General features: G+C 48.5%; 9 protein-coding genes across 9 annotated transcripts; 3 read left to right on the top strand and 6 right to left on the bottom strand.

Moving 5' to 3' along the window:
* Nucleotides 1-661: 661 nt before the first annotated feature.
* On the top strand, nucleotides 662-3,268 carry N7447_001094 (putative PHD transcription factor; the record flags this gene model as incomplete). The annotated part of the gene is made up of 2 exons (XM_057225370.1): nucleotides 662-2,246; nucleotides 2,304-3,268. The coding sequence occupies 2 exons, from the start codon at nucleotides 662-664 to the stop codon at nucleotides 3,266-3,268; spliced, it is 2,550 nt and encodes an 849-aa protein (XP_057089386.1).
* Nucleotides 3,269-3,574: 306 nt separating this feature from the next.
* Nucleotides 3,575-4,646, bottom strand: N7447_001093 (uncharacterized protein; the record flags this gene model as incomplete). Its single annotated transcript, XM_057225369.1, has 2 exons — nucleotides 3,575-4,336; nucleotides 4,395-4,646. The coding sequence occupies 2 exons, from the start codon at nucleotides 4,644-4,646 to the stop codon at nucleotides 3,575-3,577; spliced, it is 1,014 nt and encodes a 337-aa protein (XP_057089385.1).
* A 262-nt stretch (nucleotides 4,647-4,908) lies between these two features.
* N7447_001092 (F-box domain protein) lies at nucleotides 4,909-5,994 on the bottom strand (the record flags this gene model as incomplete). The annotated part of the gene is made up of 1 exon (XM_057225368.1): nucleotides 4,909-5,994. The coding sequence occupies one exon, from the start codon at nucleotides 5,992-5,994 to the stop codon at nucleotides 4,909-4,911; it is 1,086 nt and encodes a 361-aa protein (XP_057089384.1).
* Nucleotides 5,995-6,773: 779 nt separating this feature from the next.
* On the top strand, nucleotides 6,774-8,082 carry N7447_001091 (cobalamin-independent methionine synthase II family protein; the record flags this gene model as incomplete). Its single annotated transcript, XM_057225367.1, has 3 exons — nucleotides 6,774-6,993; nucleotides 7,041-7,457; nucleotides 7,511-8,082. 3 exons carry the CDS (start codon nucleotides 6,774-6,776, stop codon nucleotides 8,080-8,082), a joined length of 1,209 nt encoding a protein of 402 aa, XP_057089383.1.
* A 294-nt stretch (nucleotides 8,083-8,376) lies between these two features.
* Nucleotides 8,377-8,943, bottom strand: N7447_001090 (uncharacterized protein; the record flags this gene model as incomplete). Its single annotated transcript, XM_057225366.1, has 1 exon — nucleotides 8,377-8,943. One exon carries the CDS (start codon nucleotides 8,941-8,943, stop codon nucleotides 8,377-8,379), a length of 567 nt encoding a protein of 188 aa, XP_057089382.1.
* A 488-nt stretch (nucleotides 8,944-9,431) lies between these two features.
* On the bottom strand, nucleotides 9,432-9,721 carry N7447_001089 (uncharacterized protein; the record flags this gene model as incomplete). The annotated part of the gene is made up of 2 exons (XM_057225365.1): nucleotides 9,432-9,589; nucleotides 9,661-9,721. The coding sequence occupies 2 exons, from the start codon at nucleotides 9,719-9,721 to the stop codon at nucleotides 9,432-9,434; spliced, it is 219 nt and encodes a 72-aa protein (XP_057089381.1).
* A 769-nt stretch (nucleotides 9,722-10,490) lies between these two features.
* On the bottom strand, nucleotides 10,491-11,218 carry N7447_001088 (ADP-ribosylation factor family protein; the record flags this gene model as incomplete). The annotated part of the gene is made up of 4 exons (XM_057225364.1): nucleotides 10,491-10,532; nucleotides 10,596-10,708; nucleotides 10,763-11,068; nucleotides 11,125-11,218. The coding sequence occupies 4 exons, from the start codon at nucleotides 11,216-11,218 to the stop codon at nucleotides 10,491-10,493; spliced, it is 555 nt and encodes a 184-aa protein (XP_057089380.1).
* A 756-nt stretch (nucleotides 11,219-11,974) lies between these two features.
* ccg9 (putative trehalose synthase (Ccg-9)) lies at nucleotides 11,975-14,355 on the top strand (the record flags this gene model as incomplete). Its single annotated transcript, XM_057225363.1, has 6 exons — nucleotides 11,975-12,079; nucleotides 12,139-12,554; nucleotides 12,611-12,886; nucleotides 12,948-13,412; nucleotides 13,473-13,582; nucleotides 13,640-14,355. The coding sequence occupies 6 exons, from the start codon at nucleotides 11,975-11,977 to the stop codon at nucleotides 14,353-14,355; spliced, it is 2,088 nt and encodes a 695-aa protein (XP_057089379.1).
* Nucleotides 14,356-14,535: 180 nt separating this feature from the next.
* Nucleotides 14,536-15,242, bottom strand: N7447_001086 (dynactin subunit 5; the record flags this gene model as incomplete). Its single annotated transcript, XM_057225362.1, has 2 exons — nucleotides 14,536-15,108; nucleotides 15,201-15,242. The coding sequence occupies 2 exons, from the start codon at nucleotides 15,240-15,242 to the stop codon at nucleotides 14,536-14,538; spliced, it is 615 nt and encodes a 204-aa protein (XP_057089378.1).
* Between the last annotated feature and the right edge of the window lie 2,310 nt (nucleotides 15,243-17,552).

Below are 17,552 nucleotides of genomic sequence, written 5' to 3'. Positions count from 1 at the left end.
TTCTGTCGTAAAGATTTCTGGCTGAATATATTAGTGGCAGGTTAATTTTAAAGATATTTGATTCGACAATCTCCAGGAACTATTCGCGAAGTAGAAGTGAAGTCAAGTCAAGTCGCTGTCGCGTCCACGGGTGTCTTGAATCTGCTCACCGCCTTCGCGCTCAGTCCGCAACTCCGATGTTCAATCCAGACCTCAAGGCTCTGGTCCTTGAATCAAGCTGGAATAACACGATTTGTATGTTTCAGGGGGGTTTCAGATTGTTTTCTTCTTATAACCACCAAACAATCACCCTCTGCGAAGACATTAGACCACACCCCATATCTTCGATCGACGGTGGGATTCGCGCCAACCCGTGAGAATTCAGTCAACACAAGACCACCGAGAGCACTCTCCCAATCGCAAAAGTGAGATCGCACAGACTAGAAAAATCCCGAAAAGATATTTGCAGTACCCTATATTCTCGATGCAATCCACATGATGTCCCCGGCAGTCTCGGTGGAACTTGTATCGGTTTAGTTTTGCCCGCGATCTTCGCTCGCATATTTGAACCTCGCAGGAGTCCACACAACCTTCATTTCTCGAAACTACGAATAGGAAATATTGCGAGGCTATTATCTCGATCCTGCGCACAATACACCTTCTCACTCCACTCGTGACGGCCATGGCAGAGATGGAGACGGCCGCCGGCGCAAACCATGTGAACGGCTCCGCAACCACAAAGTCCAAAACCAACCCCTACGAAACCAACCCTAATCACATTCCCAGCGATGACCCGTTTCTTTGCCAGAGCCCGCAGTATGGTCGCTACACACCCCGCGCCGACGATTTCACCCCTCGCTTCATGAACTGGTATCAGTCTGACCCGGCGGTGAACTCGTTCTGGGAGAAGGTCGCACAGAAGTACTGTACCCCAGAATACTCACTCAATATCTCAGAGCCGAGAGAGGTATTTGCGGCTGGGAGTATAATTATTCGGGTTGACCCCGAACTGGCCGATGGAGAGGCGCCTGAGAGATACTCATCTGCGAATGCGAATGAACTGTCAGCCGCGCAGAAGGCAGAGGACCCCCTCAGAGAGATCGGAGTTGCAGTACCAGTGATATATTTTTGCGGGACAATTGAGGGGAGGAATGTGACAATCGAGTCTCGCATTGCGGGCGTCTCGCTGGAAGTTGCGTGGAGGTATCTCGACACGGAACAGATCGAGATTCTGAAAAACCAGTGTCGCCAGATCCTACAACGACTCGGAACAATCGATTCGCCCCCAGACGAGCCGTCCTATGTATGCCGTGAACTCAATTCCCAAATTCCGCCCTCCATCGAGACCCGCGAACGAGATATCCTATTCACAGACAAAACCAAGGAAGAGGAACTATCTTTGACACACAATAACTTCACTCCGAACAATATCATTGTCCAGGATAATCGGGTGGTGGGGATTACTGGCTGGCGACAATGCGGGTATTTTGGCACCGTCAGAGCCAAAAAGGTTCACCAACTCTTTAGGGATCTTGGACCTGCGCAAAATGGCGGGGCCAGTCCCGAGAAGAGTGTGACTTGGACTGACCTCTACAATGGTGCCTACGACCCCAGTAAGGGCATCCCACTGGTCGCAAACCAAGACACGCCCCTACCTTCAGTCAAAACCGAACCGACAAGCTCTACCCTCGACAAATTCCCGACTAGCGATGACTTGGACACAAATTCACTAGGTTTCGATGGCACAGGCGACTACGCGACGTCTAAAACAGTGGCGAACCTCAAGCATGGGCTGACATCAAGAGCGTCATCGTCCGACCGGTCCTCCCCGGCAAATTCCGTCAAAACAGCAAACAAAAAGCCCACAAACGCTATCAAAAAGGGAACTGCAAAGAAACCTGCCGCCAAGAAGCGCAAGACAAACGATCCGGAGGTAGACAGCGCTGATGGGCAACGTTCCAACACACCAGTTTCCCGGGCCAGCAAAACACCCGCCAAGAAACAAAATTCTGTATCTATAGCAGGGTCACCACCTCCAGAGGAGAAGAAAAAGCCGTCGAAGAAGAAGAAGAAAGGACCTAAACAAGCTACTACCCAAGAAAACGACGACTCCGACAGCTTTGATGAAAACGCGATATTCTGCATTTGCCGCCGGCCTGATAACCACACATGGATGATCGCGTGTGACGGCGACTGTGATGACTGGTATCATGGGAAATGCGTCAATATCGATCGTCGAGATGCGGATCTGATCGAGCGGTATATCTGTAAGTTTCAATGAGCGACGGCCCTCTTCTATTCAAAACTAACTTCGAAAACACTAGGCCCGAATTGCGCAAGTGAAGGAAAGGGATGCACAACATGGAAACCGATGTGTCGCCTGGTCGAGTGCCGGAAACCGGCGCGCGCCAAAACAAAGCCCCCGAGCAAATACTGTTGCGATGACCATGGCCGGGAGTTCATGCGCCAACAGACCCAGCAACTGAAACAGCGTGCCGGTCAGACGAATGGTCTTTTCGAAGACCTAGGTAGCATGGGTGGCATTCTCACCGCCGGAGACCTGAAAGCCGCCATTATGGGGGTGGCATCCACACAAGAATTCCGCAAGCTTGGAGATCGCATCATCTCTCCGCCACCACAGGTAGACGAGAAAGAAGCCACCAGGGCTGGAATCAAGTCCGAATCAAAGCCGCAAAGCGGCAGGTGGTTGGCAGTCGACGTCCATGACGTTAGCATGGAATATTCACACGACGAGATTGCGAAGATCGAAAAGCTGCGCAAGCAGCGTGAGGAACTCCTTCATCGCAAGGAGATGCTTGCTGCACGCACGACATTCGTCTCCCTTCTCAAGCCACGCGCCAAGGGCGTAGTAGAGAAACTGAAGCAGCACGAGCCGAAGGGCGGATGGAAAGATATCTGCGGCTTTGACTCACGGCTTTCGTGGTCAGACGAAGAATTCGATGAGTGGCGACTCTCCGACGCTGGAAAGAAAGCTCTCGCGGAGGGAACGGCTGAAGCTTTAGCTGTGGGTTCCTCAACTATTACTGATGCAGACGGGGACTCGGCGATGAACGGCGACAGCGATGACGATATTACATTCTGGACGCGTGGCGTCTGCACCAAGAAGCGGTGTGAGAGACATAAGCAATGGGTTAAAGTGCAACAGCAAGATATTCTCTTTGAGGAGGAAACGGCAGAGCAGGACCTCGCCAGATGTGAGGAGGAAGCTCGGTCTGTGGTGGAGCGGGGTGTGATGAGACGATGGGCCGAGAAGGATAATCAGGTTTGAATGCCGAATGGCCTTTTTTGTCTTAAGAGTGAAGCCTTCCATGGCGAGCCTGATTCCACAAAACAAAAGCTTGATACCCCTTGATTGCGGAGAGGCAAAAAAAAAGGCTCATGGACTGGAGTTGGTATTTTGCAGATTTTAATATAGCAGCATGGTAGTGGCTGGGTTTGGGGCCAATTACATACAAAGCGGCGCTTTGCGACGGGCGGATCTGTTTTGAGGACATTATTTTGTAAGAGTATGGACAATTGCATCGAGGTCGATCAAGGTCATCTCTGGCAGCGACATCATAGCAAATGGTATCATTCATTGCTCATTCCATATTCCCCATTTACCCAGACTCGTACCAACTCGATCTTTGATCACTTCGACTATCTGAACTCCTCTCACATCAGAAAGCAACAAATGGGTATCAATGCCTTGGTCTAATGTCTTCATGAGCAAGGTTGGGAACAGGGGGGAGATATCCGAATGGAAGATGGAGTGAATGCCATCTTCCAGTGGCTGTCTCGCAGCACTATCTCCAGTATTGTTTCCAGTCAACGATTTATTATTACCCCACTCTGGATTCACGGTTCCCAGTCCATTAGTATTAACAAGAATGATCGAGAGATGAGAGGCGTGCACGCGAGACAAGCGCGTCAAGGTGCGGAGTGTAGCTGTCAAAACGGCTGCACCTCGAGCTGGGTTTGAGGCTCGAATTACGCCTTCGGTTAGGGCATCGAGGCCGACGACAATGAAGACGATGGGGTTGTGGATGGATGGGCCTGTCTCGGTCGGTTTTTTCTGTTCTCGCTTTTCTTGGATTTCGTGTAGCGCTTTCGAGACCTTACCGATGGCCTGTGCGGCATTGGGGAAGTTGTGTACGGGGAGTAACTGCACAGAGTCGAGTCTACGGATTGCATCATCCCTTGACAGACCGGGTTGGCCATGGGAGGAAGACTGCAGCGCATTGAGTAGAGTCCTTGGGGCAAAAGCCTCGAAATTTCGTGGGTGGATGATGAATGCGCTCGGTTCAGATGATGGGTTGATACTCCGCAGTTTATTTGCGAGGATGTATCGAGGAATCTATGGTAAATTTTAGTCTCATGACAATGTATAACGAAGAGTAACAAGTTGGTCATACCTGTCCGATATACTCATTACTTTCGCTGCTTTTCATTTGAAGCCTAGAGAAGCCGAGGACAACCCCACCCCGAAATACTGCTTCCTCGGAGGATTGGATACCCTGTTTCCAATCATTTTTGAGATTCCAGTTATTTTTGGCGGTTGTCTCATTTGAAGGAGCTGCATTTTCCGTTGACTCTGGTCGGAGTAGAGAATCAGCAAGGATCGGGAATGCAGGCTCTGCCGAGTAAACATTTGGTGCGCTTGCCATGGTTCCCCATATACAAAGCCTCGTCGAGTTAATATGGATCTGATATCAGGTATATCAACTGTAGAAGAAGCGAAGAGCAGGTGGTTGATGATAGGGACATCCGCGAAAGTGGATATTCCCCGATTTGGTCTAGCCTCGCCATACTTGAACATTCAATCCATTTTGCTTACATACTGGAATCATATTTTGAAATTGCTTTGAATCATGTATTATGATGGAAATAGATAGAGAAGATTTTAAAGTTACATTCTGGCGAAAATGGTCAAGGTCGCTTCCACACTCCACGTCCATCATGCACCCAGCCTCCGTCCCCGATGACATCGTCCAAAACGGCTAGCAGATCCTGCCGCATGGCCTCCACATGCAGGTCACCGCACCTGAACTCTTTCAAGCAGGGCAGTTTATTCACAGTATACCCAATCAGAGAGTACGAGGTCGCGAGTTCCATCCAAGGATCGTTGGGATCCATAGACCCTCGTTGTTCGAGCTCGGTAATATGATTATCCTGAAGGGGGGCCAACTGTACATCAAGGCGACGCAGACGACGCATCCTCACAACAGCATCCATCACAATTTGCGAGTGATTGTAGAATGGAAACACGGCCGTGTAGGAAAAGTATTCGAGGCCGCGTAAGAGAGCTGGCAGGTTGATTGGGCGTTGGAGCGTGCGGGTTGATCCGCGTACGCCACTTGTACCCCATTCTGCCAGAATTGACGGGACAGATGAAAGGAAGTACTCGTAATGGTTGTATGCTTTCAAAGAAGATGACTCGTTAAAAGTCATCGACGTCCACGGTCGTGATGCTAGAAGACTAGTACAATTCTCCAAGTCAGGCAGCTGGGATGGGTCACGAGGTTTACACTCTCGTTCCAAAAGTAAGATCTGTAAGGGCATATCAAATGCCCAGTGGTGTCCATCATTGATCGGGGTAGCTAGAGTGTTTCCAATGAAGACTGGTGGCCCTATTACTAGAACACGGCGAGTGTCTAGATAGCGGAGGATTCGGCGCCACCAAAATGGGTCGACCCGATGATCTAGGGTTTCATCCGCAATCGCGACAAGAGATGTTACATGTTGATAGAGATCTGATTTGATCATAAAAGAGTGGAAGTCCGGTTCATCATGGAGGTTGAGTCGGACATGAGTGAATAGTTGGGGTCGCACCAGTTGAAATAGGCGTCGTGAGCAAAGTCCGAGATGCTTGAGGTCTTTTGTTGGAGATTGGGTGAACTTCAGACTGGGTGTATGATGTAGTTGTCCAAATGACGGTGGCTCTGTGGATAAGTAAGAGATAATCTGGTCTAGGAGCTCATTGGGGAGGAGCTCCAAAGGGGATGGCGCAGACATGATAAATTGCTCATGCCTAGGGCCACTTCCATTACTAAAATTGAATATCCACCTCAGAGTGTCCAATACAGTAAACCTAGAGTGCAGAGAGTAGTTGTCGGCTGAGAGAGTGAAAGTGAAGTGCCGGGGTTCCCCACTCAAATCGATGGGCTGGCTCCAAGGCTCCACTGAGCCTTTGTAATCGGTGACTCAGCGATGTTTCCAAGGGTGTTTTTCAATGTATTGTAGTGTGTAAACTATATTGAAAGAGAAGTAAGAACCAGGATTGGAGGGATAAATAGCTGTACAATAGCAGAGGAATACAGAGAATGGATGTATAGGAATAATGTGGTCCGTGCACTCTACGTTCGACACATCCGACCTCGGGAGATATCACTGGGGATCGGGGGGTTTTGGAATACCCCAGGTTTGTTTCCTCCCGCATTGTCATATTATCATGTACTAACTTATATCCATATAGGCTTTTTAATATGTCCTGTTTGTACGAGCAATTGCTTCTTGAAATGGCCTCTACCTAAAATAAGATCAAAAAACTACACAGACAACTTGCAGGCCAAATTGGCCCATGTGGAGAGCCTCAGCTTTTTGTGGGGCAATGCCTATCACGGCTGGATACGCTATAGAGCTCGGATGAGATGGCAATGGCAATGCCAATGCCCCTCTTTTGATTTATTCGTTTCTCCAAACTTCCCTTCTTTCTTCTCCGGACATCTTTTCTAGTAGATTTATAGAAATAACGCTCACTGTCTCCCTCAGTGAATCTACATACTCCATTCACAATGGCTCCTCAACTTCACCAGCGTCCTCCTTTCCGCGCAGAGCACTTAGGCTCTCTCTTGCGCCCAAACCAGCTTCTGGACACCAAGCTCGCTTTCGAGGCTGGCAAGATCCCCGAGTCGCAACTGACCGCTTGCGAGGACAAGGAGATCAAGGCCATCGTTGAGACCCAGCAGAAACTCGGCTATGCTGCTATGTCTGACGGAGAGTACCGTCGTCACAGTAAGAGATCCGGAGAGCCATTGAGTGAGTCACGTTGACAAATATAGTGTTCTGGGGTACTTTCTTCCCCGGCTTGGACGGCTTCGAGGAGGTCAGCGATGTCGATGTGGATGACTTCCGTCCCTATGCCCCCGATATCGCCGCATTTTTGGAGGCCGGCCACAAGCCCGGTGAGAGTGTCATCTGTACCGGCAAGATCAAGCACGTCGGTAGCACCTACATCGATCAGTTCAAGTACCTCGCCAGCCAGGTCCCTGCCAACGAAGTTGGAAACCTGAAGATCACTCTTGCCGCGCCTAACTGGTACCACCTGCGTTACCGTGAGGGCAAGGCTTACCCCAAGTCTGTATACACCAATGACGAGGATTACTTCGGCGACATCGCCAAGGCCTACCAGGCCGAGCTTCAGATCCTGTATGACGCCGGCTGCCGTAACGTCCAATTCGACGACCCCAACCTGGCTTGTAAGATGTTATATCCAGCCAACATCAATTGACTAAACTGACCTTCCTCTCAGACTTCTGCTCTGAGAAGTTCCTCACTGGCTTCAAGGAGGACCCTCTGAACGTATACTCCGCCGATACCATGTTTGAGAAATATATCAAGCAGTACAACGACTGCTTCGCGAACCTGCCCGCCGATTTGCACGTCGGTGTACACCTCTGCCGCGGTAACTTTGTTGGCAGCCGTCACTTCTCTGAAGGCGGTTACGACCGTATCGCCATCAAGCTCTTCCAGGAGCTGAACGTCCACACTTACTACCTCGAGTACGATACCCCCCGTGCCGGTGGCTTCGAGCCCCTCAAGTTCCTTCCCACCCACAAGAACGTCATTCTGGGTGTTGTCACTAGCAAGTTTGCCAAGCTTGAGGATAAGGAGGAGATGAAGGAGCGCGTCATTGATGCTGCCAAGTTTATTGCTGAGGGTAACAACATCTCCCTCGAGGCTGCACTTAACCAGGTCGGTGTTAGCCCGCAGTGTGGATTTGCTTCCCACCGTGAGGGCAATGCTATCGACTGGGACGGTATGGTCAACAAATTGCAGCTGGTCCGTGATATTGCCAACGACATCTGGCCCAATCAGGCTTAAACTTGTTGTCTAGGTTTCTTTAAAATTCTGATCAATGATGCCATTCTCCTCGTTACTTTTCAACAGATGTGACACGGCTTAGGGTTTTGCACGGCGCTTTTTTCACAAGATACCGTGGACGAAGGATATGATATTCGAATGAACACTTGATGCCTTTATTCTTGAATATACTCAACGAGCCTCTTTTCAGTCCAAATTATTTTCTCCCTCATTGTAATGCAAGAATCAATAACGGCCTCTGTCTGCGTACATGAAACACGAGGCCCAGCACTGAGCTTTTAGCTGCCTCCAATATCAAACGACCTCCATCAAAGACCTTACCACTTCAAGCTTTTGAGGCATAACAATCTTCTCTTTGACCAACTTCTCGATAACACGCATAGTCCACCCCTGACAATTTTCCGCAACAGCCTTCCGATTCTCCGCTTGGGGAGGAAGCTCCGACTCTGCAGCCTCTTTTACCACCCTCGCCGCCCTGTCCTGTTCTTGAGACACAACAGCCAGGGTATAGACGTTTGAACAGAGGCCCGCGTCAAGGACATTGATCTTTTCAGTCGACGGCTCGTATTTCATAGCCTCTGCATCTCCGCTGACTTGATAAACATAACCGTAGTCGGGCTCGTTTTCGTCGCTAAGGAAGAGTGCCCAATGGTTTGGTTCTCCGGGGAGTTGTTTTTCTTGGACGAGATAGAGGTAGAGACAAGGGTTTTCAATGGGTGGCTTCAGCTCTTCTGGATTGGAAGTGTCCTCGGTCCACTCCTGTGCACCTCTCTTCTTGAAGAATGTACGGCCATCGACCTCGCACACTTCTCTGAAACCCCTTTTCTTGATAGGAATCCCCGGTGGTGGAAAGTCGTTCATCGTCTGGGAGAATTAGGGATCAGCATACTGTTTTCGTATGAGTATTAACAGTGTTACTGATACCAGCTGTGGATATGCAATTTAGTTGGGGTTTGAACTTGGGTTTTGTTTGCTAAGTTGTGTGGTAGACATAGCCAGATGACGAAACCAATCAAACGCGCCTGCAGGGATCTCTGAGGCTCTTTATCACATTTCTACGTCATTCGGGTGTTATAAAAGAATACATACCAAGATGGATGAATCTCTGCAGGACAGCAATCGAAAGATCTCAATATAAAAGAATTCCTCGTTGGTCTTTCCAACCATCCTACTACCTCTCTTATAAAGCCAAAACATCGATATTTTGGCAAAAATTTAATCTTAGAGTGTCTTACACAATTTCAAATTAGCACCTATTCTAAATTCTGGAAACCTCTAGACAAAGCGATCAGCTCAATTTAGTATGCTAAGTCTTATACATCTTCTACCAGCATGGAAAAGACAATGCGTTACTCCGCCGGTCCCTCAATGTTGCCCTGCTTGATGGAGGAGCTCTTGTGGGTGTGCATGTTCTCAATCATATAACGCGGCTCGTCGTCTGACGTGCTACGCCCTCCCAAGGTTTCACGAATGACTCCAACGCTTTTGCTCGTCTTGGATTGCGCGCCTATTGTATTCTGTTAGACGGTGGTTCATTTGGACTTGTGTATGTGTCTTATATAAAAGGGTGCATCATACCGCCGACTGGCTTGTAATTAACTTTGTCCCCTTCCTTGTACTGAGCCTGAGGATGAGGCATTGCCGTTGTTGGAACAGATTAAGATAGTGGCAGGTGGGGGAGTAGTGTAGTTGATTTTGAGGGATGGAAAATGTCCCGGTTGGTATAGATGTGTGTAGACGGGTAGGGCAGATTTTCGGTCTTTGTAGACAGAGAAATGTCTTCCAAAAAGAATCAAAGTCTTTTAACATTCAACTCTAAGTTACCATTCTATATATATTTGTCCATTGGGGAAAGAGTTCCGCCATCGTCATATTGAGGTAGCAGGAGAAACAAGCTGAGTGGGTTGGAATTGATCTATGGCTACATGAACATATGGATCTAACGCGGAGGGTGGCTCCGTGGAAACGAGATGCAAGTTTAGTCATGCGCTTTAATCAGAAGTATGTCATTTGTTTCTATATTCTATAACCAATGTCAGAACTTGTCTGCCCTGTCTCCGCTGTAGTCAATTAGGTGTATAAGGAAGCGCATCCACAATTGACAGAGGGTATACAAACGATAACAACGCTAGGTAGAGAGCACAATGAAATTCAAGTATTAAATTGGACCCAACAAGCCCATATAAGAACAGAGGGGATATCATAGAAGTGAAAATAAACGGAAAAAGCAACGAGATAACTAAGGCCAACAAAAGAAAAGACATAGGGAAACAAAAGCCCAAAATGCTGCGTCGTCTTGTCATCAAACACGGACATGAGGAGAAAAGAGAAAACACTTGTCGGATAATGCGAGATGTTGTACAACGAAGCTGCTCTAGGAGCGCCTCTCGAAATCACAGCGGTGCATCTTATTTCTGGGGCTGGGTCTTGACATTGTTTGAGAGCCAGGCCTAGCAAGAGATAGCACGGTTAGATTGATATTTCCAGGAGATATATCGGGGGGCGTGACTTACAAGACCCTCGAAAATACCTGTTCCGTCTGTTGCAACACTAGGCGCAACGTACCACAGCTTGTCCTTGAGCTTAGTCAATTGAAGCTGCTGAGTAACTTCCTCCGGTGACAAGTCTAGAAGTGGGTCAGCGGACAGATCATCGAATTCCAGGAACAGGCGATACGTACGGCCAGGAATATCTTGCTTGTTGGCGAACACCAAAAGCAGAGCATCCTTCATTTCACGATCGTTGATGATCTTGTGCAGTTCCGAGCGAGCCTCCTCCACACGTGCCGTGTCGCTGGAGTCAACCACGAAGATCAATCCTTGTGTACCAGAGTAATAATGTCTCCAGAGCGGTCGGATCTTGTCCTGACCACCGACATCCCAGACGTTGAACTTGACGTTCTTGTAGGTCACACTCTCGACGTTGAATCCGACGGTGGGAATGGTAGTCACGTCCTGGTTACTGAGTTTAAGTTTGTAGAGAATTGCTGAAAGGAGTTAGCCAATGTTGACCGAGGTATTTAGTAAGGTTCAAGAAACATACTTGTCTTTCCAGCAGCATCCAAACCCAACATGAGGATGCGCATTTCCTTGGTCCCGAATATCTTCCCCATCATTTTAGATACTTGTCCACCCATTTTTACGGGATTTGACGCGGTGTCGGACGTTGCTCAGGAGCTGTTTGGCGGAATATCAACAATTGCGACCCGCGTATGGATTGCGGGTTTGGGAGATGAAATGCAAGACACCAGTCGTTTCCGTACAAGGTGACTCTCTCAATTCAGACAGCTCCAAATGATAGAGAAAAGAGAAAAGAAGGTGTGGTGTGTGTTGAAGATCTTCAATTCAATTTCCCTGAGGCGGGGGAACCTGGAAAAGGGGCTTGGGCTGAGCTTACTCATCATGGTCTCCACGAGATACGGAGTAAACGAGGTAGTTTCATCCTGAATGGTTTCATATATCAATGAACTTGTTTTATTGCTAATTTCCAGTCTATCAAACCACCTCTCCGATACCATCACCCAAATTTCCCACTGAGGATTATTATCTAAGACACGGATAAATATCACTCCGGTAGCAACCATGGACCGTCACGAGATATACATAGCCCTGGAGAGTAGTATGTCATTCTCTTATCAAGATAAACTCAATGACACTTACACTCTTTCTGCTACATACATATCCAATGTAGTGTTTTCTCACTTTGTTGCACAAGGTAACATTGTAACAATGTTGAAAGTCGATAAGGCCATTAAGAGCAAATAGATTTCTAAATTGTCGATTTGTCGTTACGTCATGGCCAAATGACTTCACTCATGCGATACCTTGTATTTAGTCGATAGCTCCTACCTTGATTTCTTGGTCAAGTTTGATTTTGTTTAACATTCATAATCATGCCTGGCGAAGGACATAAGTTCGAACGCCATGCGTCAGTCACACAGCAGCGTCGACTGTCGCTACAGTATGAGCGCAACGCTTGGTTAGGGCCGCCGTCAGATGTATGAACATCTCCAAAGTACCAGAAAAAGCCATTCGATAATTCTAACAGGAATATTAGTCCATCTACGCCGGTATCTCGGGCAAGTTTGACGACAACCATGTATCAGGGGTCGCAATCGCAATCCGCGATACCACATATCTACTAGACTTCATCGAGAGGAAGTTCACAAACCGTCATGCATGCTCAGAGGAAATCACCGACTTCATAATTGCCAAGCTCAAGGCATATTCCCATCAACACATGGAGAAATTTATTGGAATTTCAATGCCCGAAGATGTTGCAAACCACTGCCCTCGACTATGTCCTCGCCTTTGGGCGGAGCTCGACATCGTTCCATTGGTCCTGTCCAACGTATCACTGATAGACAGAATGAGTGTCGAACAGTTTGGTGAGGATCAAGACCCGAGAACTACTGGGTGGAATGCAAAGACTGTCGATGAGCAGGCCGAATCCATGGCACGAAAAGGTGTTAGGTTGGTTGGTCCTGTTCAATATCGTAAAAGGACTCATTGACTCTGGGTACATACAGACTATTCGGACCGGACAACACGCCCCTGCTACAAGTGGGCTACCTCGGGATCGTGGAAGTGGACACAGCTTTCCATATCAGGCTTGCCGACCTGAGTGATTTCCAGACAACAGTCTCGGATAGAACGTGGTCCGCGATGCAACACTACGCCGATGACTTGAAAAAGCGCAAAATAAAAGTGGCATTTTTCAGTTCTACACCTCAGGGTGGTGGTGTGGCATTGATGCGGCACGCTCTCTCGCGATTTTCGCGCTGTCTGGGCACTGACATCAAATGGTGCGTTGTGTGTCTGTATCTGCGTTATTGTAAGAATAAACACTTAACACGTTGCTCGCAGGTACGTCCCAAAACCACGGCCAGGTGTTTTCAGGGTTACCAAAACAAACCACAACATCCTGCAAGGCGTCGCTCATGAAGACGAGCGCTTACTGCCAGAGAACAAGAAACTCTTGCAGGAGTGGATCGAGGAGAATGCCAGGCGATACTGGACTCGAGTAGGTGGGCCTTTGCTTCCACCATCGGAGGGCGGCGCAGATGTCGTAATCATCGACGATCCCCAGATGCCAGGCCTCATTCCCATTGCAAAAGCATTAGCTCCAGATCGGCCAGTCATCTTCCGAAGCCACATCCAAATCCGAAGTGATCTGGTTGCGATACCTGGCTCCCCACAGGCGGAGGCCTGGGAATTCCTCTGGGATAGTATTAAACACGCCGACCTTTTTATCAGTCACCCTGTGAGCGACTTCGTGCCGAAGAATGTGCCCCCAGAGATGGTGGGCTATATGCCTGCAACAACTGACTGGTAAGGACTGGGAAATCCGATAATCTGGTTTCGTCTTCCATCTTACTAACTGGGACATAGGTTGGATGGACTGAACAAGACCATGCAGGACTGGGACGTTGCGCACTATGGCCGTATCTTCAATTCAGCATGTCGCAACACGGATATGCCAACTATCCTGTGGCCCGAGGGTTAGTAGCCGAACCAGTACCAGTGATGATCAGATTCCTGAAAGCTAACAAAACTAGATTCGTATATCGTCCAGATCGCACGGTTCGACCCGTCTAAGGGTATCCAAGATGTGTTGGTTTCTTACGAGAAATTCTACAACAAACTAGTATCTGAAAGCCCTCAGATGACCCCTCCCAAACTACTGATTTGCGGACACGGATCAGTGGATGATCCCGACGGAGCGATTATCTACGACAAGACAATCGAATATCTGGAGAAAAAGGTCCCAGATATCCGCCACTTGATCTGCGTGGTGCGAGTGCGGCCCTGCGACCAAGTTCTGAACGCCATTCTCTCCAAGGCGACCATCGCACTGCAACTATCTAGATCCGAAGGGTTCGAGGTCAAAGTCTCCGAGGCAATCCACAAAGGTAAACCAGTGATTGCCACGCGTGCCGGCGGCATCCCGTTGCAGGTAATGCACGGGAAGAATGGGTTCCTGGTTGATGTTGGCGATACCGATGCTGTGGCAAAGCACTTGTTTAATCTCTGGACCGATCACGATATGTACTCGCGCATGTCGAAGTACGGCATCAACAATGTCAGCGATGAAGTGAGCACCGTGGGAAGTGCTCTCAATTGGCTCTATCTCGCCACCAAGATGTCGCGTGGCGAGACTGTTCGACCCAATGGACGCTGGATCGATGATATGGCGTTTGGAGAGATTGGGGTCCCTGAGAAAGCCGACGAGCTGCGGCTCAAACGCGCAGTGAAGGTGGAGAATATGGGCTGATCGGAGGTCCTCCAGGGCTTCAATCGCATGTTAGTAATGAATCATATTAGTAATGAATATATAAATGTAAAATCAGACAATCTGCCACAGTAGATACTTGAAGGTATCCAATAACATTAAAAGTAGCAGAGGGGGTATCACGAAACCAGAAAAACCAAAGACAAACCCAGCAACCTCTCTTTAAGGCCGTCCAACAACCCGATACCTCTCCCTAGCCATACCTCCCTCTGCCCCCTCAACACCATAACCTTCTCCAACCTCCCCGACAATCCTCGCCGGCCTCCCACCAACAACACACCAACTCGGTACAACCATACCAGGCGGGACAACCGCGCCATCAAGCACATAAGCGTAGTCCTTGATAATAGCCATACTGCCTACAGCAGCACCCTTGCCAACATGAACATGGTTCCCCAGCGACGCCGCCTCAACAACAGCTCCCTCGCCGACAAAAACATGGTCGCCGATCTTGAGCGGGTAAAACGAGTGCACGCCTCGGTGCAACCGACTCGGCGGACGCAGGATCGCGCTCTTGGAAATGTAGCTGTACCGCCCGACTGTTATCGCCACGCTGGGCGTGCTGGGGTTCGGCGCAGCCGCGGGAGTGTTTCCGTCGGTGGGAGTGGGAACGGTCGCGGTGCGGAATAGGTCGCCGCGAATGGTGGCTTCAGCTTGAATTACCGTTTTGCCACCTAGGATAATGTGTTGGGTGCCATGGATTTGGGACCGGCGGGAGATCTTGTTTCCTGTGTCCTGTTTTGGGGTGGGTTAGGTTGGGTTCTTTTGTTTGAGGTGGGTTGGGAGATTTGCTGTGAATTGAAAGGGTAAGGTGGGATTTTACTTACGGTCTCAATGTATTCTCCCTTTGCTGCCTTTGGTGGAGGCATTTTGATGAGGATTAGGGGGTTTCCCGTCGCTGAGTGCTGCAATTGTGGAGTTGGAGTTGGAACAAATATAGCTTGACCCCAGGATAGTAGATGCGGCAGTATGGCAGTATAGTCCTAAGGCGGTGGAGGTATACAACTATAACGATTTTGATAGACTGATTGCAATGGATTTACAAAACTTATCGCGCGTTATGACCTACATAGTACTTCTCCTACAGCCTACATTTTATCAAGCGTCTCTCTATTTAATATATCTCAAAATCCGCTACCCATGCCGGCCATTCAATATCTACTCCCAACTTTCTCCACTTGGTATGCGGCAATATATCCTCCAATAACACTTCCAGATTTGCGGATTTAAGCTCTCAAAGCTCGTGTTAACCCTCACTGGCGAGAAAAATTTTCCTCGTGGTCTGCCGCAGTCTAATTAATGTGTTCTTAATACACAAGATCCTCACCTTGTGGAGATCCTCAGCCGCAAATAAGCTTAACTGGCTCTGGAAAATCCCTCAGTTACCGAGTAGACTCGCAAGTCCCGCTACCGGCTTCGAGCAGTTCCACACGTATTTCATCCTTAAGTAAAAGTAAAACGAAAATCGACTGCGCCACTAGTCTGCAACACTTCGCTATTCATTAGCGCACCTCTCACGCCGAATTCGGAATTCACCAAGACGTGCGGTCGGTCGTATACTTCAAGTTCGGCTTAATACTTCCTCTTCCGTAAGAAGTACAGCCGTTGGCGTTAGTCCCGCTGCTAATAAGTGAATCCACAGCCTTCATCCTTTCGGCGCCGAGTCGTCCGAGTCCGTACTTATTAGCGCTTTCTCCGATTTCAGCATTCCCGAGAACCGACGTCTCGCTAGGCACCTTAATTATCATTTGACGACGTGCTTTACGAAACAAGCGCCGCTTCCAATGGGTAGGGTAACAAGCCTGTAAACAATAGACTAAAGCATTTGTGCACTTTCTATTAGCGAAGGGCCATGGACACTTCAGAAGAACGCCGGCAACAGCTTTAGCTCTCGCCGAGACTGACATCGAGTATAACTCAGCTGGCGACCCTATTATGCGATATAATAACCTCTATAATAGCTAAGGGCTAATACTCGTGGAGGACGACAGCTCTATGGTTTCATGTTCGCGGGGGGGGGGGGTGTCAAGCTTCGTAGTCTAGAACCTATCAATCTCAGGTCTTCAATCAGCAATCTCACATTCACCATGCATTTTGACGACAATGTAGACCTCTGTATGTGACGGCTGTGCCTTGCCTTCCACTTCCATTCCATCACCCCTGCAAGACTTGAAGATGAATGAATAACCATGCATTCGGCTAGAGGTAACTTTCGCGTAGTCACGCCCGAAGATCTTCTCTCATATCCTTCACCACCACGCCCATGATGGTAAATCCCCAGCCAATTCCAATTGCCACCATCATCTTTCGAAGGAAAGGAACAATGATTGTCAAGGTGCAGCAGACAATTTTGCTAGAGGCTTGAGTGACCGATGATGCACGATGGGGTTTCAATAGTGTGTTGTCTATTTTGCACATGTGTTAGATAAAAAGTTGCAGCTGAATTTTAAAAGGAGGCAGTAAGCCAGAGACTTAAGAGTATACCTATGCTGAAGTTTGGCTGCATACATGGCCCTGCAACTAATTGAAGCGTAAGTGGGATGGCAATATGCTTTCACTATGGTTATGTAGGTGTTCACACATGTAAAGTCCGAGAAATGAGATAGTACAACCAGCCGAAGGCAAGTACTTAGCAGATGATAATAACCATCGGGTCCAAATAACAAAGAATTGAGCCTCCTCGACGGGAAATGCGTCTAGGTCATCTCCAATTGCTTTATTTGTGCCCAGACCAAGTTTATGACAGGCATCTCACCAGGCTCGCTTCAACATGATCTCATTCCAGAGACAAATGTTGGCACAGTTCTGCCAATGCTAGAAGGAAGGAAGGTATAAGTGATCGACTTCTCGCCATTTCAGATGATATACTCCTGCAAGCAAGTTTGCAAGCGAGGAGTGATACATCTATGTAAAAGTGATCGACTTCACAGGATATACCCCAACAAGTAGGCCTGGACGGTAGCAAGTGAGATATAATACACATCTATGTGACAAATATATTAACTGCTTCCTTATCACAGGACATCACAGCCGACTTGCCGTTCATTCCAGATCGGGTTTCATGCTGTAACAGGATTTGGGCGATCAGAAATCGAAGATCCTTGAGTGGCGGAGAACTCCGTACTCCCTAGCATCTGCCACTATGTGGCGAGACGTTTCAAGTAAAAATAAAACCGAAC

Source organism: Penicillium robsamsonii (genome assembly GCF_028829455.1).
Source record: "Penicillium robsamsonii strain IBT 29466 chromosome Unknown utg000001l_segment0_segment0, whole genome shotgun sequence".
NCBI classification, from domain to species: Eukaryota; Fungi; Ascomycota; class Eurotiomycetes; order Eurotiales; family Aspergillaceae; genus Penicillium; species Penicillium robsamsonii.
This window is presented reverse-complemented; position numbering and strand designations above follow the sequence as displayed.